This window comes from Oncorhynchus mykiss, chromosome 10 (assembly GCF_013265735.2).
Source record: "Oncorhynchus mykiss isolate Arlee chromosome 10, USDA_OmykA_1.1, whole genome shotgun sequence".
NCBI classification, from domain to species: Eukaryota; Metazoa; Chordata; class Actinopteri; order Salmoniformes; family Salmonidae; genus Oncorhynchus; species Oncorhynchus mykiss.
The window spans coordinates 62254543-62279413 of NC_048574.1; the positions used below are offsets into that span (position 1 = coordinate 62254543).

The 24871-nt window shown below is 43.1% G+C and overlaps 1 protein-coding gene across 1 annotated transcript in view; it reads left to right on the top strand.

Moving 5' to 3' along the window:
• LOC110534464 (zinc finger protein 528) overlaps nt 1-17640 on the top strand; it is a 115559-nt gene extending 97919 nt beyond the window's left edge. The window contains exons 5-7 of the mRNA XM_036934474.1: nt 2098-2219; nt 16069-16180; nt 16485-17640. Coding sequence (XP_036790369.1) covers nt 2098-2219; nt 16069-16180; nt 16485-17491 — 1241 coding nt within the window. The 3' untranslated portion in view covers nt 17492-17640. The remainder of the gene's footprint in view (nt 1-2097; nt 2220-16068; nt 16181-16484) is intronic.
• The last annotated feature ends 7231 nt before the right edge of the window (nt 17641-24871 follow it).

The following is a 24871-nucleotide window of genomic DNA, read 5'->3' on the forward strand; positions in this document are numbered from 1 at the left end:
GCTTTAAAATTCTATGGCAAGACTTGAAAATGGCTTTCTAACAATGATCAACAACCAACTTGACAGAGCTTGAATGATGTGCAAATATTGTACAATCCAGGTGTGCAAAGCTATTCAAGATTTACCCAGAAAGACTCGCTGCCGAGTGTGATTCTAACATGTATTGACTCAGGAGTGTGAAAACTTATGTAAACTTCATATTTCTGTATTTCATTTTCAATGCATTTGCAAACATTTCTGAAAACATATTTTCACTTTGTCATTATGGGGTATTGTGTGTAGACGGGCGAGGAAAAATATTTTTTGAATTCAGGCTGTAACACAACAAAATGTGGAATAAGTCAAGGGGTATAAATCCTTTCTGAAGGCACTGCATAAGGCATATACAGTGTAAGCCTAAAAAGTTTGTTACATAGTGTTTGTACTGTGTAAGCAAGTTTTTACCAACTCCAGTCCTCAAGTCCGCCAACAGAACACATTTTCGTTGTAGCCCCTCAGAGGGCTTGATGATGAGTTGACAAGTTGAATCAGGTAGCCTAGTGGTTAAGAGCGTTGGACAAGTAACCGAAAGGTTGCAAGAACGAATCCCCGAGCTGACAAGGTTAAAAAACTGTCGTTTTGCCTCTGAACAAGGCCCACTGGTCCTAGGTCGTCATTGAAAATCTGAATTTGTTCTTAACTGACTTGCCTAGTTAAATAAAGGTTAAATAAAAACATTAAAGGTGTGCTTGTCCAGTGCTACAATAAAAATGTGTTCTGTTGGGGGACATGAGGACTGGAGTTGGGAAACACTGTTGTAGGATATATGATATTCACACATACCTAGTTCATTACTTCCATTCAACTCAACTCAACTTCAACTGAATACACATTAAGTTCATGCAGATTATTTGTTGAGACGTGTATGTGTGGTTTTCATCTGGTGTATTTAAAACTTGTTTATGTTTAATAAACACAAAATGGGACTTTTCATCCTAAGACTTTCATTGAGACTCTTTTGTACACATCACATCTGATCTCACCCTATTCTACATACACACATCAGCGCTTTATAACCATTATACACTTACTAAATATACCTACACATACCCACATAACTAACACCTACTGTACACCTCATAGTTTAGTCAGGTTTGTCTGATGATGACTTTTGACTTGTCATAACTGACTTGTTTTTATCCACCATGATGGGTTTAACAACAATGAAGTCATTCTGTAACTACAGTATAGGACTCAAACATAGTGGGGATGGGTAAACACTCCATGTTGAACGTGTATGTATCTGTGTGTACGTACCTGAGGGAGTATGTCTGTGTAATCTGTATCACCTGTCTCTTCCAGGAGGAGGAGGGTTCAGAGATGCTGCTGGTGAAGGAGGAGGGGTGTGAGGAGGGTCTGGGGAACCCTGAGGGGACCATGGTCATGGAGGACAACCAGACTACACCTCCTCCTGAACCCACAGAGGAACCAGCTGAGCAGCACAGGACCACACACAGTCTCACTGAGGTGAGCCCACTGTGAACTACTGTCTGAATGGTATTAGGTCAGGGCCTGTATACACAAAGTGTCTCAGGGCTGATCACAGATCATAATGAGAGTATGTTGGTGGGGAGCTGATCCTTGATCAGCACTTCTACTCTGAGAATCTTTATGGATATGGCCCCTGGTCTTGATAAATTCTGTCTTAAGTGTGGGACCATGTCTTTCAATTATCAAACCATTAAAGACTTTCAACTAATCAAATCAACTAACATGTTTGCATTTCTTGATCCAACATCCTCTCACTCTGTATCTCTTACAGTCAGTAGACATGGAGGATGGGAAGCCTGATCTGCTGCTGGTCAAAGAGGAGACAATAGAGGATGGACCAGAGAGCATTGATCTGCTGAGTGGACTAAAGATGGGGAAGCAAGGTAAGAGAGAAATACATATAGCCTACATACAGTAATAGATATTCAATAGGAATAGTGTTGCACCTGGCTATTGTTTTAAAGACTTTACAATGTGTGAACTTGACCAGGTAATTGACAAACAAAACTCCATATGTAGAGTTCTCTGCCATTTTTGTAAAGTCTATTTTGTAACCTCTTCCTGCAGGTGGTTGGCTGGGGGCTAAAAGAGGAGATTGGGCGGCCATCTTGGATTCCCAGACTGGTGCAGCCAAGGGCCCAGGGGACGACATCACTGAGCAGGCCAGGACCAGAGGCGACATAGTGGAGGTCAGTGGATGGGACAGCGTCCTCAACTCTGGGCTGGGGAACAACACTGTTAACCACAACCAGAAACAGACGGTCGAACTCAAAACAACAACCAAACTTAATCTCCATGACAACAGACTGGCTGAGACCAGGACGAGGTTTAGATTTGGTCTGCAGGGAAGGGGAGGTGTCCATATGCGGCAGGACAGAACAGACACAGACTCTGCTAGCGATGCTCCATCCTGCTCCTATAGTTGTGATTCAAAGAGACTGTTGGCGCCTCAGTGTAACCCCCCAACAGGTGCTGCCTTCAGCCTGCCTTCTATAGGATCTATCAACTGGAACATGGACCCTGTGACAACACAGACACTTCCTGGCCTTCATCCTCCTCACACTCTCCTAATGTTAAACCAGACCTCAGACAATGCCAGTGCCTCAACACTAAATGGCTACACAAGCCCATTGACAAATGACAGTAGTGGTAGTAATGCTGTAAGCAGATCCGGTGACAAAGAGAAGCGCTTCCCATGTTCGTTCTGTGGGAAAGCCTTCAGTTTCCCTAAACAGGTGGAGATCCACCAGAGGATGCACACAGGGGAGAAACCATTCAGCTGCCACCTTTGCCAGGCTAGTTTCTCACACTCCTCCAACCTGAATAGGCACCAGAGGGTCCACACAGGGGTGAAACCCTTCAGCTGTACCCAGTGTCACATGTGCTTCACGCAGGCTGGTCACATGAAGAGGCACCTTAGGGTCCACACAGGGGAGAAACCCTTCAGCTGCCCCCAGTGTGAAAAGAAGTTCTCCCGCCAGAATCAGCTGAAGATGCACCTGAAGTTCCACACGGGATAGAGGCCTCCTACGCACTGCAGGAAGAGGTTCTCAGAGAGGAGCTACCTTAGGATACACCAGCTGAAAAAACATTCCACTCTTTAACATAAAAGTAATCATTCCACTCGATAGCTTCTGACTTTTAGATCAAATCCTACATTAAAGACAATTCATTTTAATTGTTGTCAGCAGAAAAGATCCACAGTTGCATTTGGAATAACGAGAGTAACAGATTTCAGTGTTGAATTTTTCTGGGTAGAATATTGCATCGAGACAATGTGACATATAAGGCATTTAAGCAATTCAAAAACGTTCCATTATAAATCTCAATCTGGGTCAGGTGGGCATCATTTGAAAGCGTATTATATTTCCAACATGACTTGCTAAGTTCTAAAATACGATCTTACAGTGTTAGACTTTGACCACGCACTTTAGACAAACCGATCGCATTAGAATGGAGTCATAGCCTCCCGGGTGGCGCAGTGGTCTAAGGCACTGCATCTATCCCCTGTGCCACCAGAGACTCTGGGTTCGAGCCCAGGCTCTGTCGCAGTTGACTGCGACCGGGAGGTCCATGGGGTGACGTACAATTGGCCTAGCGTCGTCCGGGTTAGGGAGAGTTTGGCAGGTAGGGATATCCTTGTCTCATCTCGCACCAGCGACTCCTGTGGCGGGCCGGGCGCAGTGCACGCTAACCAGGTCGCCAGGTGCACAGTGTTTCCTCCGACACATTGGTGCAGCTGGCTTCTGGGTTTGATGCGCGCTGTGTTAAGAAGCAGTGCGGCTTGGTTGGGTTGTGTTTCGGAGGACGCATGGCTTTCGACCTTCGTCTCTCCCGAGCCCGTACGGGAGTTGTAGCGATGAGACAAGATGGTAACTACTAACAATTGGATACCATAAAATTGGGGAGAAAAAGGGGGGTCCATTTTTTTTTATACATATAAAAAAGGAGTCATAAGTGCGTTCAGGTGCGTGTTCCGCTTCTAATTTTCTTCACAATACGCCAAACATGCTCATTCTGTTCAGGATGTGACACATGACATCCTTGTCACTGTATGGCGGCCTTCGGCATCTGCGGCGGAAGGTGGCCGAGCTACAGCGGTGTTTGTCGGGCCTTGAGACGGCCCGAAAATCGTACATCTCACAAAAACGTCTGTAGCGTCCGAACAGTTTGGCGTACAAAACTAATATTACTATGGAAAGATGGGGCTCTCTCACGATGTTCTCCGTTTTTCTCTACGACCCACAAGTATCACAGGTAATCGGTGCCGATTTAAAACAATGAATGGCAGTATGGAGGTAGTTTTGTGCCTACCCAAAAAAAGAAGAATACACTAAGATCATATTTTCTAACTTAGTTAGTCATGTTGGAAATAGAATAAGCTTTAAAATGATGCCCACCTGACCCAGATTGAGATTTATAATGGAACATTTTGCATTGCTTAAACAACAATGGTAATTGTGTTATGGTGGGAATACAGGGCTGTGTAAAATAAAAAATAAAGTCTGCTTGCTTCAGTTCCTCAACTTCGAAGCTAGGAGAGCTCAAAAAGCAGCTTATATTTGAAGGCTCTTTCCTTGAATCATAAAAGTGCATTGAAATTATGTGGGAACTGCACAGTTTGGAGAGGTGTGTGGCCACTTGGAGACACCAGTTAGGCCTCTCACTCAAACCCTTGTAATTTTCCAATAAAATGATTTTCATGTTACTGAATACATCCAGAGTACTTTGAGATTTCGTTATCAACAAATGCGGCAAAATCCAGTAAAAGTCAAATGCACATCTAATCAAGTGTTCTGTTTGGATTCAGTCTTATCAGATGAACTGTTGTGTCCTCACCTTTGGAGATTATGGGGAAATGATCAGACAAGAGGGGTGCCAGGTATCCTAGTGGTTAGAGCGTTGGGCCATTAACCAAAAGGTTGCTAATTCGAATCCCCGAGCTGACAAGTTGAAAATCTGTCATTCAGCCCCTGAGCAAGGCAGTTAACCAACTGTTCCTAGGCCATCATTGTAAATAAGATTTTGTTCTTAATTGACTTGCCGAGTTAAATAAAGGCCAAATAAAATAAATAAATAAAGTGTCCCCTTTGAACTGTTACCATGGTAATGCATATACTTTTTATATTTCTTCTATAGGAAACATTTCAATATGACCTTTTCCATATAGGCCAATGTCCACAAGTGTAAAGGGTTAATGAGAAAGGAATGCACTTTATCAAGTTCATGACGATTCTTTTGTCGAGATGTCTATGTGTGGTTTTCTTATGGTGTATTTAAAAATAGTTTATGTTTAATAAACACACAAATTTGACTTTTCATTCGAAGACTTTCATTGAGACAATTTTGTATACATCAGGGCCTGTATCCACAAAGCCTCTAAGAGTAGAACATTTGTCATAAGGGCTGAGAGTAGATACATTTTTACTCCTACTCTGATGGGTAAAAATAAAAGCTGTGTGTGAAGCCTCTTTAGTGATAAGAGCCATACCTAGTTGACAGAGCATTTAGGAGACATCATGAGGTGTCCTAACCAGCTAAAAGTTACCAGCAGGTGTCTTGATAATAGAAAAAAGCAGCATTTCAGTGGTTCCTGCACCACATGCAGTTGCTTTGGAGTCTTTGAAGTGGTTAAAATAATGTTTTGATTATTCTAAATGAACAATCCATAAATAATCTAGACCTACATGCAACAGTATCTCTTGCAGTTGAATGTATAAACTGGAAGTAGAAGCCAAAATGTTGTTATTCAATAGTTTACGCCAATTAGGGGGAGGGGTGGTCAGGTTAGTGGAAATTAATAAAGAAAAACACATTTTCAAAGATGTGTATATGTATTTTATATGTGCAGTTGAAGTCCGAAGTTTACATACACCTTAGCCAACTACATTTAAGATCAGTTTTTCACTATTCCTGACATTTAATCCTAGTAAAAATTCCCTGTCTTAGGTCAGTTAGGATCACCACTTTATTTTAAGAATGTGAAATGTCAGAATAATAGTAGAGAGAATTATTTATTTCAGCTTTTATTTCTTTCATCACATTCCCAGTGGCTCAGAAGTTTACATACACTCAATTAGCATTTGGTAGCATTGCCTTTAAATTGTTTAACTTGGGTCAAATGTTTTGGGTAGCCTTCCACGAGCTTCCCACAATAAGTTGGGTGAATTTTGGCACATTGCTCCTGACAGAGCTGGTGTAACTGAGTCAGGTTTGTAGGCCTCCTTGCTTGTACACACTTTTTCAGTTCTGCCCACAAATTTTCTGTAGGATTGAGGTCAGGGCTTTGTGATGGCCACTCCAATACCTTGACTTTGTTGTCCTTAAGCCATTTTGCCACAACTTTGGAGTATGGTTGGGGTCATTGTCCATTTGGAAGACCAATTTGCGACCAAGCTTGAACTTCCTGACTGATGTCTTGAGATGTTGCTTCAATATATCCACATAATTTTCCTGCCTCATTATGCCATCTATTTTGTGAAGTGCACCAGTCCCTCCTGCAGCATAGCACCCCCACAACATGATGCTGCAAACCCCGCGCTTCACGGTTGGGATGATGTTCTTCGGCTTGCAAGCGTCCCCCTTTTTCCTCCAAACATAACGATCGTCATTTTGGCCAAACAGTTCCATTTTTGTTTCATCAGACCAGAGGACATTTCTCCAAAAAGTACGATCTTTGTCCCCGTGTGCAGTTTCAACCCGTAATCTGGCTTTTTTATGGCAGTTTTGGAGCAGTGGCTTCTTCCTTGCTGAGCGGCCTTTCAGGTTATGTCGATATAGGACTCGTTTTACTGTGGCTATAGAAACCTTTGTACCTGTTTGCTCCAGCATCTTCACAGGGTCCTTTGCTATTTTGGGATTGATTTGCACTTTTCGCACCAAAGTATGTTCATCTCTAGGAGACAGAATGCGTCTCCTTCCTGAGCGGTATGACGGTTGCATGGTCCCATGGTGTTTATACTTGCGTACTATTGTTTGTAAAGATGAACGTGGTACCTTCAGGCATTTGGAAATTGCTCCCAAGGATGAACCAGACTTGTGGAGGTCTACAATTTTTTTCTGAGGTCTTGGCTGATTTCTTTTGATTCTCCGATGATGTCAGTAAAGAGGCACTGAGATTGAAGGTAGGCCTTGAAATACATCCACAGGTATTCCTCTAATTGACTCAAATGATGTCAATTATCCTATCAGAAGCTTCTAAAGCCATGACACAATTTTCTGGAATTTTCCAAGATGTTTAAAGGCACAGTCAACTTAGTGTACGTAAACTTCTGACCCACTGGAATTGTGATACAGTGAAATAATCTGTCTGTAAACAATTGTTGGAAAAATTACTTGTCTCATGCACAAAGTAGTTGTCCTAACTGACTTGCCAAAACTATAGTTTGTTACACAGAAAGTTTGAATGACTCCAACCTAATTTTATGTAAACTTCCAACTTCGACTGTATGTGTGTGTATGTATTTGTGTGCATGGTGGTGGCATTCGGAAAGTATTCAGACCCCTTGACTTTTTCCACATTTTCTTACGTTACAGCCTTATTCTAAAATTGATTACATTTATTTTTTCCCTCATCAATCTACACATAATACCCCATAATGTCGAAGCAAAAACAGGTTTTTAGATATTTTTAGGTACAAAACTGAAATATCACATTTACATAAGTATTCAGACTCTTTACTCAGTACTTTGTTGAAGCACCTTTGGCAGCGATTACAACCTCAAGTCTTCTTGGGTATGACGCTACAAGCTTGGCACACCTGTATTTGGGGAGTTAATCCTCCTCTCAAGCTTTTTCAGGTTGGGAGCGTTGCTGCACAGCTATTTTCAGGTCTCTCCAGAGATGTTCGATCGGGTTCAAGTCCAGGCTCTGGCTGGGCCACTCAAGGTCATTCAGATACTTGACCAGAAGCCACTCCTGCGTTGTCTTGGCTGTGTGCTTAGGGTTGCTCAACGATGAGACAGCCTATAGCTAGGAGGTCAGAGACCTGGCAATGTGGTGCCAGGACAACAACCTCTCCCTCAACGTGATCAAGACAAAGGAAATGATTGTGGACTACAGGAAAAGGAGGACAGAGCACGCCCCCATTCTCATTGACGGGGCAGCAGTGGAGCAGGTTGAGAGCTTCAAGTTCCTTGGTGTGCACATCACCAACAAATTATCATGGTCCAAACACACTAAGACAGTCGTGAAGAGGGCACGACAAAGCCTATTCCCCCTCAGGAGACTGAAAATATTTGGAATGGGTCCTCAGATCCTCAAAAGGTTCTACAGCTGCACCATTGAGAGCATCACTGTCTGGTATGGCAACTGCTGGGCCTCCGACCGCAAGGCACTACAGAGGGTAGTGCGTACAGCCCAGTACATCACTGGGGCCAAGTTTCCTACCATCCAGGACCTCTATACCAGGCAGTGTCAGAGGAAGGCCCTAAAAATTGTCAAAGACTCCAGCCACCCTAGTCATAGACTGTTCTCTCTGCTTACGTATGGCAAGCAGTACCGGAGCACCAAGTCTAGGTCCAAAAGGCTCCTGAACAGCTAATCAATGGGCTACCCGGACCCCTCTTTTACACTGCTGCTACTTTCTGTTTATTATCTATCTACATGTACATATTACCTCAATTACCTTGACTAACCGGTGCCCCTGCACATTGACTGTACCAGTAACCCCTGTATACCCCCTCCCAGCTGCCCAGTGCACTGAGGATAGGAAACTCTGTCACCACCGATAAATCCACTATAATTGAGAATTTCAATAAGCATTTTTCCCCGGCTGGCCATGCTTTCCACCTGGCTATCCCTACCCCGGTCAACAGCACTGCACCTCCCACAGCAACTTGCCCAAGCCTTCCCCATTTCTCCTTCTCCCAAATCCAGTCAGCTGATGTTCTGAAAGAGCTGCAAAATCTGGACCCCTACAACTCAGCCGGGCTAGACAATCTGGACCCTTTCTTTCTAAAATAAATTCTGTCTAAATAGTTGCCACCCCTATTACTAGCCTGTTTCGTGTCGTCTGAGATTCCCAAAGATTGGAAAGCAGATGCGGTCATCCCCCTCTTCAAAGGGGGGGACACTCTTGACCCAAACTGCTACAGACATATCTATCCTACCCTGCCTTTCTAAGGTCTTCGAAAGCCAAGTCAACAAACAGATTACCGACCATTTCAAATCCCACTCTGCTATGCAATCTGGTTTCAGAGCTGGTCATGGGTGCACCTCAGCCAAGCTCAAGGTCCTAAACGATATCTTAACCGCCATCGATAAGAAACAATACTGTGCATCCGTATTCATTGACCTGGCCAAGGTTTTCAACTCTGTCAATCACCACATCCTCATTGGCAGACTCAATAGCCTTGGTTTCTCAAATGATTGCCTCGCCTGGTTCACCAACTACTTCTCTGATAGAGTTCAGTGTGTCAAATCGGAGGGCCTGTTGTCCGGGCCTCTGGCAGTCTCTATGGGGGTGCCACAGGGTTCAATTCTTGGGCAGACTCTCTTCTCTGTATACATCAATGATGTCGCTCTTGCTGCTGGTGAGTGTCTGATCCACCTCTACGCAGACGACACCATTCTGTATACTTTTGGCCCTTCTTTGGACACTGTGTTAACAACCCTCCAGACGAGCTTCAATGCCATACAACTATCCTTCCGTGGCCTCCAACTGCACTTAAATACAAGTAGAACTAAATGCATGCTCTTCAACCGATCGCTGCCTGCACTGCCCGCCCGTCCAGCATCACTACTCTGGACGGTTCTGACTTAGAATATGTGGACAACTACAAATACCTAGGTGTCTGGTTAGACTGTAAACTCTCCTTCTAGACTCACATCAAACATCTCCAATCCAAAGTTACATCTAGAATTGGCTTCCTATTTCACAACAAAGCATCCTTCACTCATGCTGTCAAACATACCCTCGTAAAACTGACCATCCTACCGATCCTCGACTTCGGCGATGTCATTTACAAAATAGCCTCCAATACCCTACTCAATAAATTGGATGCAGTCTATCACAGTGCCATCCGTTTTGTCACCAAAGCCCCATATACTACCCACCACTGCGACCTGCCCTCGCTTCATACTCGTCGCCAAACCCACTGGCTCCAGGTCATCTACAAGACCCTGCTAGGTAAAGTCCCCCCTTATCTCAGCTCGCTGGTCACCATAGCAGCACCCACCTGTAGAACGCGCTCCAGCAGGTATATCTCTCTGGTAGCCAATTCCTCCTTTGGCCTCCTCTCCTTCCAGTTCTCTGCTGCCAATGACTGGAACGAACTACAATCTTTGAAACTGGAAACACTTATCTCCCTCACTAGCTTTAAGCACCATCTGTCAGAGCAGCTCACAGATTACTGCACCTGTACATAGCCCATCTATAATTTAGTCTAAACAACTACCAATTCCCCTACTGTATTTATTTATTTATTTATTAATTTTGCTCCTTTGCCCCCCATTATTTATATTTCTACTTTGCACATTCTTCCACTGCAAATCTACCATTCCAGTGTTTTACAATATTGTATTTACCTCGCCACCATGGCCTTTTTTTTGCCTTTACCTCCCTTATCTCACCTCATTTGCTCACATTGTATATAGACTTATTTTTCTACTGTATTATTGACTGTATGTTTGTTTTACTCTATGTGTAACTCTGTGTTGTTCTATGTGTCGATCTGCTTTGCTTTATCTTGACCAGGTCGCAATTGTAAATAAGAACTTGTTCTCAACTTGCCTACCTGGTGAAATCAAAATAAACCAAAATACAAACTCACTATTGTTATTTTACTGCTGCTGTTTAATTATTTACTTTTATTTTAAATGTTTTACTTATCTATTTTTTTTACTTTACTTTTTTATTTTTTTAACTTCTTACAGCATTGTTGGTTAAGGGCTAAGGGCTTGTCAGTAAGCATTTCACTGTAAGGTCTACACCTGTGGTATTCGGCGCATTTGTGACAAATACAATTTTATTTTATTTGTTGTCCTGTTGGAAGGTGAACCTTCACCTCAGTCTGAGGTCCAGTGCGCTCTGGAGCAGGTTTTCAACAAGGATCTCTCTGTACTCTGCTCCGTTCATCTTTCCCTCGATCCTGGTTAGTCTCCCAGTCCCCACCACTGAACAACATCCCCACAGCATGATGCTGCTACCACCATGCTTCACTGTAGGGATGGTGCCAGGTTTCCAAACTCTAAGCGGGCTGTCATGTGCCTTTTACTGGGGAGTGGATTCAGTCTGGCCACTCTACCATAAAGGTCTGATTGGTGGAGTGCTGCAGAGATGGTTGTTCTTCTGGAAGGTTATCCCATCTCCACAGAGGTTCTCTGGAGCTCTGTCAGAGTGATCGTTGGGTTCTTGGTCACCTCCCTGACCAAGGCCCTTCTCCCCCGATTGCTCAGTTTGGCTGGGCGGCTAGCTTTAGGACGATTCTTGGTGATTCCAAACTTTTTCCATTTAAGAATGATGGAGGCCGGGCCTCCTGAGTGGCGCAGTGGTCTAAGGCGCTGCATCGGAGTGCTAGCTGTGCCACTAGAGATTCTGGGTTTGTGTCCAGGCTCTCTTGCAGCCGGCCGCGACCGGGAGACCCATGGAGCAGCGCACAATTGGCCCAGCATCGTCCGGGTTAGGGGAGGTTTGGCCGTCCGGGATGTCCTTGTCCCATCGCACATTAGCGACTCCTGTGGTGTGCCGGGCACACTGACACAGTCGCCAGATGTACAGCATTTCCTCCAAACACGTTGGCGAGGCTGGCTTCTGGGTTAAGTGGGCATTGTGTCAAGAAGCAGTGCGGCTTGGCTGGGTTGTGTTTCGGAGGATGCACGGCTCTCGGCCTTTGCCTCTCCCGAGTCCTTACGGGAGTTTCAGCGATGAGACAAGACTGTAACTATCAATTGGATACCACAAAAGCTGGGGAGAAAAAAGGGGTAAAAAAATAATGATGGAGGCCACTGTGTTTTTGGGACCTTCAATGCTGCAGATATTTTTTGGTACCCTTTCCCAGGTCTGGCCTTGACACAATCCTGTTTCTGAGCTCTACGGACAATTCCTTCGACCTCATGATTTTGTTTTTGCGCTGAAATACACTGTCAACTGTGGGACCTTTTTATATAGACAGGTGCGTGCCTTTCCAAATCATGTCCAATCAATTGAATTTACCACAAGTGCACTCCAATCAAGTTGTAGAAACATCTCAAGGATGATCATTGGAAATAGGATGCACCTGAGCTCAATTTCGAGTCTCATAGCAAAATGTCTGAAACCTGTTTTCGCTTTGTCACTTTGGAGTATTGTGTGTAGATTGATTAGGCTAAAAAATAATTTCATACATTTTAGAATAAGGCTGTAACGTAACAAAATGTGGAAAAAACAATAGTTTTGGCAAGTCGGTTGGGACATCTACTTTGTGCATGACACGTAATTTTTCCAACAATTGTTTACAAACCACGCAGCCGTCATACCACTCAGAGACGCGTTCTGTCTCCTAGAGATGAACGTACTATGGTGCGAAAAGTGCAAATCATTCCCAGAACAACAGCAAAGGACCCTGTGAAGATGCTGTAGGAAACAGGTACAAAGTATCTATATCCACAGTAAAACGAGTCCTATATCGTCATAGCCTGAAAGGCCGCTCAGCAAGGAAGAAGCCACTGCCCCAAAACCACCATAAAAAAGCCACACTAAGGTTTGCAACTGCACATGGGGACAAAGATCGTACTTTATGGAGAAATGTCCTCTGTTTTGATGAAACAAAAATAGAAATGTTTGGCCATAATGACCATCATTATGTTTAGAGGAAAAAGGGGGAGGCTTGCAAGCTGAAGAACACCATCCCAACCGAGAAGCACGAGGTGGCAGAATCATGTTGTGGGGTGCTTTGCTGCAGGAGGGACTGGTGCACTTCACAAAATAGATGGCATCATGAGGGAGGAAAATTATGTGGATATATTGAAGCAACATCTTAAGACATCAGTTAAAGCTTGGTCGCAAATGGGTCTTCCAAATGGACAATGACCCCAACCATACTTCCAAAGTTGTGGTAAAATGGCTTAAGGACAACAAAGTCAAGGTATTAGAGTGGCCATCACAAAGCCCTGACCTCAATCCTATAGAAAATGTGTGTGCAGTACTGATAAAGCGTGTGCGAGCAAGGAGGCCTACAAACCTGACTCGGTTACACCAGCTCTGTCAGGAGGAATGGGCCAAAATTCACCCAACTTACCGTGGGAAGCTTGTGGATGGCTGCCTGAAACGTTTGACCCAATTTAAAGGCAATGATACCAAATACTAATCAAGTGTATGTAAACTTCTGACCCACTGGGAATGTGATGAAAGAATTAAAAGCTGAACAATTCTCTCTACTATTATTCTGACATTTCACATTCTTAAAATAAAGTGGTGATCCAGGGAATTTTTACTAGGATAAAATGTCAGGTATTGTGAAAAACTGAGTTTAAATGTATTTGCCTAAGGTGTATGTAAACTTTGGACTTCAACTGTATTTACAGCACCAGTCAAAAGTTTGGACACACCTACTAATTCAAGGGTTTTTCTTTATTTTTAAAAGTAAAGACAAACTATGAATTAACAATATGGAATAATGTAGTAACCCAAAAATATTTTATATTCTTCAAAGTAGCCACCCTTTGCCTTGATGACAGCTTTGCACACTCTTGGCATTCTCTCAACCAGCTTCACCTGGAATGCTTTTTCAACAGTCTTAGAGGAGTTCCCACATATGCTGAGCACTAGTTGGCTGCTTTTCCTTCACTCGGTGGTCCCTAACCATCATCCCTAACCATCTCAATTCGGTTGAGGTCTAGTGATTGTGGAGGCCAGGTCATCTGATGCAGCACTCCATCACTCTCCTTCTTGGTCAAATAGTCATTACACAGCTTGGAGGTGTGTTGAGTCAGTGTCCTTTTGAAAAACAAATGATAGTCCCACTAAGCGCAAACCAGATGTGATGGCATATCTCTGGAGAATGCTGTGGTAGCAATGCTGGTTAAGTGTGCCTTGAAATCTAAATAAATCAGACGATGTCACCAGCAAAGCACCATCACTCCTCCTCCTCCATTCTTCACAGTGGGAACCACACATGCGGAGATCACCCGTTGACCTACTCTGCATTTCACAAAGGCACTGTGGTTGGAACCAAAAATCCCAAATTTGGACTCATCAGACCAAAGGACAGATTTCCTAATGTCCATTGCTCTTGTTTCTTGGCCCAAGCAAGTCTCTTCTTCTTCTTGGTGTCCTTCAGTAGTGGTTTCTTTGCAGCAATTTGACTATGAAGGCCTGATTCATGCAGTCTCCTCTGAACAGTTGATGTGTCTGTTACTTGAACTCTGTGAAGCATTTATTTGGCTGCAATTTCTGAGGCTGGTATCTCTAATGAACTTATCCTCTGCAGCAGAGGTAACTCTGGGTCTTCCTTTCCTGTAGAGGTCCTCGTGAGAGACAGTTTCATCATAGCGCTTGATGGTTTTTGCGACTGCACTTGAAGAAACTTTAAAAGTTCTTGAAATGTTCCATATTGACTGACCGTCATGTCCTAAAGTAATGATGGACTGTCGTTTCTCTTTGCTTGTTTGAGCTGTTCTTGCCATAATTTGAACTTGGTCGTTTACCAAATAGGTCTAATATCTGTATAACACCCCTACCTTGTCACAACAGAACTGATTGGCTCATACACATTAAGAAATAAATAATTTCCTCAAATTAAGTTGTAACAAGGCACACCTGTTAATTGAAATGCTTCCAGGTGGCTACCTCATGAAGCTGTTTGAGAGAATGCCAAGAGTGTGCAAAGCGTGGCTATTTGAAGAATCTCAAATTTAAAATGTATTTTGATTTGTTTAAAACACTTTTGTGGTAAGTACATGAGTCCATTTGTGTTATTTCATACTTTTGATGTCTTCACTATTATTCTACAAGTAGAAAATAGTAAAAAATAGAGAAAAACCTTTGAATGAGCAGGTGTTCTAAAACTTTTGACCGTTAGTGTATATATATTTAAACATATATATGGGCGAATTGGAAATTATGCAGACAATTACATTGATGGAAGATAGAATCTATCTGCAATAATAAAGCTGATCTACCCCCTCAACTTAGTTTTATAAATAAATAAAACAAACCGCACTTACAGTTGACCGGGGAAGCTCTAGCAGGGCAGACATTTTACAAACTTGCTTGTTGTAAAGGTGGCATCCTATGATGGTACCACGTTGAAAGTCACTGAGCTCTTCAGTAAGGCCATTCTACTGCCAATGTTTGTCTATGGAGATTGCATGTCTGTGTGCTCAATTTTATACACCTGACAACAATGGGTGTGGCTGAAATAGCCGAGTCCACTAATTTGAAAGGTTGTCCACATCCTTTTGACCATGTAGTGTAGTTGAAGGCTTTTTCCTTGAGTAATAAAAATGCATTGAAATGACTTACGAACTGTGCACAGTTTGGAGAGGTGTGTGTCCACTTGGAGACACCAATTAGATCTCTCACTAAAACCCTAGTTTAATAGTTTTTTCTTATCTTGCACCTACTCCACCTACTCGAATATTCTTATTATGTTACTGAATGTATCCAGAGTATTTTCAGATTTCTTATTGACAAATGCTGTGAAAAGTAGAGTAAATGTAAAATGAACATAAAATCAACAGTGTCATGTTTGGATTCAATCTTGTGTCAGGTGAACTGTAATGTCCTTACGTTTGGTTTTATAATTTCCATATAATCTCCAAAGTGTTCTCTTTCAATTGCTACCATGGTGATGCACATATGCTTTTTTTTTTACCATATAGGCCAATTTCAACAAATGGAAGGGGTTATCAAGTGTGGGGACCATGCCTTTGAATGATCAAACCATTAAAGAGTGTCAAGTAATCAAATCAACTAACATTTGCATAGTACTCATCAACTAACATGTTTACACAATACTCATATCAATCCCTCATTGTCCAATCAGAAGATGCTCCATAGCAGGGTGCTCATATCAGATGTCTTGATCTAACATCCTCTCACCCTGTATCTCTTACAGTCAGTAGACATGGAGGATGGGAAGCCTGATCTGCTGATAGTCAAAGAGGAGACCATAGAAGATGAATCAGAGAGCATTGATCAGCTGAGTGGACTAAAGATGGGGGAGCAAGGTAAAGGACAAATACATATAGCCGATTGTCTTCCGAGAGGTGGCATCACTTCTACGCAACGCTCATCCCTCATTAGCGCAGCCGAAATCATCTCACTATCTGACGTAAGGCAATGCATGTAGCCTACATACAGTAATAGATCTTCAATAGGAATAGTGATACAACCGGCAATGTTTTTTTCTTCATTCATAAAATGAAATCAGTACAATTTATGTTTAAATACAAAGGCACACATAATAAATGAACTTGACCAGGTAATTCACTTAAAAAAAACGAATGTCTACTTTCTAACCTCTTCCTGCAGGTGGTTGGCTGGAGGATAACAGAGGAGACTGGGTGGCCATCTTGGATTCCCAGACCCAGAAGGGTGCAGCCAATGGCCAAGCGGAGGTCAGTGGATGGGACAGCGTCCTCATCTCTGGGCTGGGGAACAACACTGTTAACCACAACCAGAAACAGACAGTCAAAAACAAAACAACATCCAAATTTAGTCTCCATGACAACAGACTGGCTGAGACCAGGACGAGGTTTAGATTTGGTCTGCGGGGACGGGGAGGTGTCCGTATGCGGCAGGAGAGAACAGACACAGACTCTGCTAGCGAAGCTCCGTCCTGCTCCTATAGTTGTGATTCAGAGAGACTGATGGCGTCTCAGATTAACCCCCTAACAGGTGCTGCCTTCAGCCTGCCTTCTATAGGATCTATCAACTGGAACATGGACCCTGGGAGAACACAGACACTCCCTGGCCTTCATCCTCACACTCCCCTAATGTTAAATCAGACCTCAGACAATGCCAGTGCCTCAACACTAAATGGATACACAAGCCCGGTAACAAACGACAGTAGTAGTAGTAACGCTATCAGTAGATCCAGTGGCGAAGAGAAGCGCTTCCCATGTTTATTCTGTGGGAAAGCCTTCAGTTTCCCCAAACAGGTGGAGATCCACCAGAGGATGCACACGGGTGAGAAACCATTCAGCTGCCACCTTTGCCAGGCCAGTTTTTCACACTCATCCAGTCTGAAGAGGCACCAGAGGATGCACACCGGGGAGAAACCATTTGGCTGCCACCTGTGCCGGGCCAGTTTTTCCCACTCATTCAACCTGAAGAGGCACCAAAGGGTCCACACAGGGGAGAAACCGTACAGCTGCCCCCAGTGTGAGAAGAGGTTCTCCCACCAGCACCGGCTGAAGATGCACCTGAAGGTCCACACAGGAGAGAGTCCGTTTGTCTGTACGCAGTGCGGGAAGAGGTTCTCAGAGAGGAGCTGCCTCATGATACACCAGCAGAAAATGCACACGGCCCATGTATAGAGTATAGTGACATCACCATCTAACTGAGCAGCAGCAGTTAGGGAGAGCTATTCATACAATTGTATTATTTTTGTTCAATTATTTTGTATTTTGTTTAAATGTAGTGCTGTGTTCTCCACATCTGGAGATATTAGTAGATGTTTTTCCTTTGAGAACATTGTTTGATTTTGAGAGAGATTGATCAACCTGGCTCTAAAGGCTAGCTAGTCTACTAAGTCATCTTGATCATCTGGCAAGAAGCAATAAGGGCAGGATTGAGGGACTAGGGCATCAGGGCAACGAGAAGAACGATGAGGAGAAATAGAGGATAAAACCAACAGAAAAAAGGAATTGATTTGGAGGATTTCTGGAGGATTTCTAAAGGAAAGACGGTACAAGGCATTGGAAAGTCAACAAACAAACACAAACACACACAAAGGAGAGGTAGGATATCATAGATATCCCTAAAACACTTCAGTGAGCAGGCCTTTCTAATCGATCTGGCCCGGGTATCCTGGAAGTATATTGACCTCATCCCGTCAGTAGAGGATGCCTGGTTGCTCTTTAAAGTGCTTTCCTCACGATCTTAAATGAGCATGCCCCATTCAAAAAATGTAGAACTAAGAACAGATATAGCCCTTGGTTCACCCCATACTTGACTGCCCTTGACCAGCACAAAAACATCCTAAGGCGTACTGCATTAGCATCGAATAGCCCCCGCGATATGCAACTTTTCAGGGAATAAGGTAAGCTAAGGATAGCTTTTTCAAACAGAAATGTGCATCCTGTAGCACTAATTCCAAAAAGTTTTGGGACACTGTAAAGTCCATGGAGAATAAAAGCACCTCCTCCCAGCGGCCCACTGCACTGAGGCTAGCAAACACTGTCACCACCGATAAATCTACGATAACCGATCATTTCAATAAGCATTTCTCTACGGCTGGCCATGCTTTCCACCTGGCTACCCCTACCCTGGCCAACTACGCTGCACCCCCCGCAGAAACTTGCCCAAGTTCCTGCCGCTTCTCCTTCACCCAAATCCAGACAGCTGATGTTCTGAAAGACCTGCAAAATCTGGATCCCTGCAAATCAGCTGGGCTAGACAATCTGGACCCTCTCTTTCTAAAATTATCCGCCAAAATTGTTGCAACCCCTATTACTAGCCTGTCTAACCTCTTTCATATCGTCTGAGATCCCTAAAGATTGGAAAGCTGCCGCGGTCATCACCCTCTTCAAAGGGTTGAGATACTCTAGGCCAAAACTGTTATAGACCTATATTCATACTGAAATGCCTTCTAAAGTCTTCGCAAGACAAGTTAACAAACAGATCACCGACCATTTCGAATCCCAACATACCTTCTCTGTAGCCTTCAACACTTTACTCAGCAAATTGGATGTAGTCTATCACAGTGCCATCCGTTTTGTCACCATAGCCCCATATACTACCCACCACTGTGACCTGTATGCTCTCGTTGGCTGAACCTCGCTACATATTCGTTGCCAAACCTACTGGCTCCAGGTCATCTATAAGTCTTTGCTAGGTAAAGCCCTGCCTTATATCATCTCACTGATCACCATAGCAACACCCACCCATAGCACGTGCGCCAGCAGGTCAATTTCACTGCTCATCCCCAAAGCCAACACCTCTTTGGCACCCTTTCTTTCAAGTTCTCTGCTGTCAATGACTGGAACGAATTGCAAAAATCATTGAAGCTGGAAACTTATATCTCCAACTCCCAACTGTAAGCATCAGCTGTCAAAGCAGCTTACTGATCACTGTACCTTTACACAGCCCATCTGTAAATAGCACACCCAACTATCTCATCCCCATATTGTTACTAATTAATTTTGCTATTTTGCTTCCCATTATCCCTACTTGCACATCTATCGCTCCACTATTAATGCTAAAATCTCACTACACTTGCACACACTGTACATAGATTGTTTTGTGTTATTGACTGTACGTTTGTTTATCCCATGTGTAGCTCTGTGTTGTTGTTTTTGTCACAATGCTTTGCTTTACCTTAGCCAGGTCGTAGTTGTAAATGAGAACTTGTCTTCAACTCGCCTACCTGGTTAAATAAAGGTCAAATAATAAAACATCTAATAAATAAATATCAGGACAGGCTCATTGTAATGGCTGGAATAGCATTCATGGAACGGTATCAAACATATGAAAACCACATTTGACTCCGTTCCTTTCATTCCATTCCAGCCATTACAATGAGCCTGTCCTCATATAGCTCCTCTCACCAGCCTCCACTGACATGCATCAATACTCAAATTCTAAAAATAGCCATGGCAACAGTAGCAGGAGCTTGGCATATTCCATTTGATCTACCAGCAGAAAAAAAACTCTGAACATTATAAACAACATCACAAACTAAATCTGCTGAGGGAAAATCCAGAGACATTGTTGGCTGATTACACCCTAATTGGAGACTGTTGACAATGTTGACATCAGCTAACCGCTCGCCCACATGACGCCATACACGCTATCTGCCCGGTACAGTTGAAACCAGGATTAATCCGTAAAGAGCACTCTTCTCTTGGGTGCCAGTGACCAATCGCGGAGGTGAGCATTTGCCCACTGAAGTCGGTTACGAGGCCGAACTGCAGTCAGGTCAACAAGCATGCAGATGAGCTTCCCTGAGATGGTTTCTGACAATTTGTGCAGAAATTCTTCAGTTGTGCAAACTCACAGTTTAATCATCTGTCCACGTGGCTGGTCTCAGACCAACCCGCAGGTGAAGAAGCCAGATGTGGAGGTCCTGGGCTCGTGTGGTTACACGTGGTCTGCGGTTGTGAGGCAAGTTGGACATACTGCAAAATTCTTTAAAAACGACGGAGGTGGTTTATGGTAGAGAAACAAACATTAAATTCTCTGGAAACAGCTCTGGTGGACATTCCTGCAGTCAGCATGTCAATTGCACGCTTCCTGTAAAACTTGAGACATTGGTGGCATTGTGTTGTGTGAGTGGCCTATTATCCCCAGCACAAGGTGCACCTGTGTAATGATCATGATGTTTAATCAGCTTCTTGATATGCCACACCTGTCAGGTGGATTGATTATCTTGGAAAAGAAGACATGCGCACTAACAGAGATGTAATCCAATTTTTGCACAAAATTTGAGAGAAATAAGCTTTTTCTGCGTATGGAACATTTCTGGGGTCTTTTTTTTCCAGCTCATGAGAAATGGGACCAACACTTAACATGTTGCGTTTATATTTTTGTTCAGTATATTCTTTAAAGAACAAGTTAACTAGTGACTTTCAGCATGCGTTTAGGGAAGGGCACTCAACTTGTACTGCAGTGACTCAGATTACTGAGGATTGGCTAAAATAAATGGATAATAAGATGGTAGTTGGTGTTGTATTAGATTTCAGTGCAGCATTTGATGTTATTGATAATAATTTGTTATTGAAAAAACAAACTTGTTAGTTTTAGCTTTACATCACCTGCCATCACATGGTTGGAGAGTTACTTATCCAATTGAACTCAACGGAAGCTTCTCTAAAATCAGATATGTACAGTGCGGTGTCCCTCAAGGCAGTTCCCTTGGGCCGTTATTCTTCTCTATTTTTACAAATGATTTGCCACTTGTCTTACAAGTGTGGCGCAAAGTACAAAGAGATCCTTGATGAAAATCTGCTCCAGAGCGATCAGGACATCAGACTGGGGTGAAGGTTCACCTTCCAACAGGACAACAACCCTCCTTCCATGGCCTCCAACTGCTCTTAAATGCAAGTAAAACTAAATGCATGCTCTTCCACCGTTTGCTGCCCACACATGCCCACCCGTCCATCACCACTACTCTGGACGTGTCAGAGTCGTGTGTGTATAGGTGGCAGGTAAGTCAGGCGCAGGAGAATCCAACTGAGTGTAATGGAGTTATTTAATAACAATAAACGAAACATACTCCAAACACTAAATGTAACAATAAACAAAGTGGGTACGAGGACCCGTCGCGCACCAACACAACACTGAATAACAAACCATCTCTGACAAAGACATGAGGGGAAACAGAGGGTTAAATACACAACAGGTAATGAATGAGATTGAAACCAGGTGTGTAGGAAGACAAAACCAATGGAGAATGAAAAATGGATCAATGACGGCTAGAAGACCGGTGACGTCAAAGGCCGAGCACCGCCGGAACAAGGAGAGGCTTTGACTTCGGCAGAAGTCGTGACAGGACGGTTCTGACTTAGAACATGTGGACAACTACAAATACCTAGGTGTTTGGTTAGACTGCAAACTCTCCTTCCAGACTCACATTAAACATCTCCAATCCAAAATTTAATCTAGAATCGGCTTCCTATTTCGCAACAAAGCATCCTTCAGTCATGCTTCCAAACATACCCTCGTAAAACTGACCATCCTACCGATCCTCGACTTCGGCGATGTCATTTACAAAATAGCCTCCAACACTCTACTCAACAAATTGGATGCAGTCTATCACAGTGCCATCCGTTTTGTCACCAAAGCCCCATATACTACCCACCACTGGGTATGCTGTATGCTCTCGTTGGCGGGCCCTCGCTTCATACTTGTCGCCAAACCCACTGACTCCAGGTCATCTACAAGTCTCTGCTAGGTAAAGCCCCGCCTTATCTCAGCTCACTGGTCACCATAGCAGCACCCACCCGTAGCACGTGCTCCAGCACCCCCAAAGCCAATTCTTCCTTTGGCCACCTCTCCTTCCAGTTCTCTGCTGCCAATGACTGGAACGAACTGCAAAGATCTCTGAAGCTGGAGACTCATGTCTCCCTCACTAGCTATAAGCACCAGCTGTCAAAGCAGCTCACTGGACCTGTACATAGCTCATCTGGAAATTGCCCATCCCATCTACCTCATCCCCATACTGTATTTATTTATTTATCTTGCTCCTTTGCACCCCAGTATCTCTACTTGCACATGCATCTTCTGCACACCCTACCATTCCAGTGTTTAATTGCCATATTGTAATTACTTCGCCACAATGGCCTATTTATTGCCTTACCTCTCATATCCTACCTCATTTGCACATGCTGTATATAGAATTTTCTACTGTGTTATTGATTGTATGTTTGTTTATTCCATGTATAACTCTGTTGTTGTATGTGTCAAATTGCTTTGCTTTATCTTTGCCAGGTCGCAGTTGCAAATGAGAACTTGTTCTCAACTAGCCTACTGGGGTAAAATAAAAGTGAGAAAAAATATATATAATTTAAACCCAAAGCACACAGTCAAGACAACGTAGGACTGGCTTCAGGACAAGTCTCTGAATGTCCTTGAGTGGTCCAGCCAGAGCCCGGACTTGAACCTGATCGAACATCTCTGGAGAAACCTGAAAATAGCTTAGCAGCAACGCTCCCCATCCAACCTGACAGAGCTTGAGAGGATCTGCAGAGAAGAATGGGAGAAACTCCCCAAATACAGGTGTGCCAATATTGTAGCGAGATAACTCAATGCTGTAATCGCTGCCAAAGGTGCTGCAACAAAGTACTCAGTAAAGTGTCTGAATACTTAAATAAATATGATTTCATTTTTTTATTTTTTTATAAATTAACAAAAATGTCAACACTATTTTTGCTTTGTCATTATGGGTTATTGTGTGTAGATTGATGAGAGAAAAAAAAAACATTTTAATCAATTTCAGAATAAGGCTGTAACGTAACAATGTGGAAAAAGGCTAGGGGAATACTTCCTGAAGACACTCTCTCTTTATTTAGAATTGAATTAATATCTTATGTTGTTCTTGTCTATTACTGTTCTGTACATTGTCATGTATTTTTTTACGTTTTATGTGGACCCCAGGAAGAGTAGCTGATGGGGATCCTAATAAACTAAACATGTAATGTATTACTAGTTAGTTTGTTTGTAGTTAGTGCTGTTGGTTTGGATGTATAAGGAACTGGATGAGGTGAACAGGAAAGAATGAGTATGATGAGACAGAGTAGATGATATGGTGATGGTTGGTGTGATGGTGTCTGTAAAAATGCTTCACTGATGAAGAGTGACAACTATGTCCCTTTTAGGTTTATACTGGAGTTTTATAGCGGGATAATGTTAGTGCCATAACCCTTAAATCTTGTACCCGTATATGGGTTGAAAATGGCAGATTTTGGGGGCCTCCTGAGTGGTGCAGCTGTCTAAGGCACTGCATCGCAGTGCTTGAGGCGTCACTACAGACCCGGATTTCGATCCCAGGCTGTGTCACAACCGGCTTTGACTGGGAATCCCTTAGGGCGGCGCACAATTGTCCCAGCGAAAAGACTCATTCTGTTCAGAACAACCCAGGGTATGATGCCATGTCATTTAGTAAATGTACATCAAACATAGTGATCATAAATGTTGACTGTGTTTATGACATGATTTTGATATGGAAATGTGAATTGCACCTTTGGACTCACAGGTTTTTGACTTGATAGTATGACATCAAAGCGGTATTTATTATAATCCTCAACGTCTCATCGTTCAGAATACACCGAGTCCTCTTAATTCACACCACTCCCGTCAGAAAAGCAAACATCTGTAAAAGTTGCCCAATTAGCGGGAGGGATGGGGGCAACTTCTTGTCGCGGGGTGGTGCTCAAGTTCAGAACGGCTATCAGTCAAAACCCATCCAGAGCTGTGAAGCGCTGAGCCTAAGCTCTGATGTCATTTACAGCATTTTACTGTACAGCCTTTGCTTATCTTTTTTGTTGTTGTTGTTTACCCATTTTTTTTCTCCGTCATAGAAACATTCTCAGACCAAAGTTGAGGACACAATATTCCACGTGACACAATACTGAATCCAAAAATTACACTGTTTTTACATTTACTGCACTTTTCAAACTTTTTTTTTGTGAAGAAAATTTGCCACAACACGCATCTGACTGCACACATGACTCCTTTCTATTTCTATACAATTCCAGTCTGTTTCTCTGAATTGCCCTGTGAAACCTTAACACTAATATCGCATCTTATAAATTAGCTAGTCATGTTAGCAATAGAATAAGCTTTCAAATGATGCCCACCTAATCCAGCATAAACAACAGTAATTGTGTGATGTCAGGGATGCAGGGCTGTGTTCCAAACAAAACAACCACAAGTCTTCTGCTCTAGTTCCTCAACGGCACAACTGGGAGAGCTTGAAACAGCACCTTATAGTTGAAGACTTTGTGTCATAAAAGTGCATTGAAATGACTTAGGAATAGTGCACACTTTGGAGAGGTGTGTGGCAGTTTGGAGTCACCAGTTAGTCCTCTCACTTAAAACCTTGTCATTTTTTGGTCTTATGTTGCACCTACCCCACATTTCCCAGGAATATTATTGTCATGTTAATGAACCCATCCATAGTATTTTCAGACGTCGTTATCAACAAATGCGGTGAAAAGTTCAGTAAATGTCAAAACAGTGTAATTTTTGGATTCAGT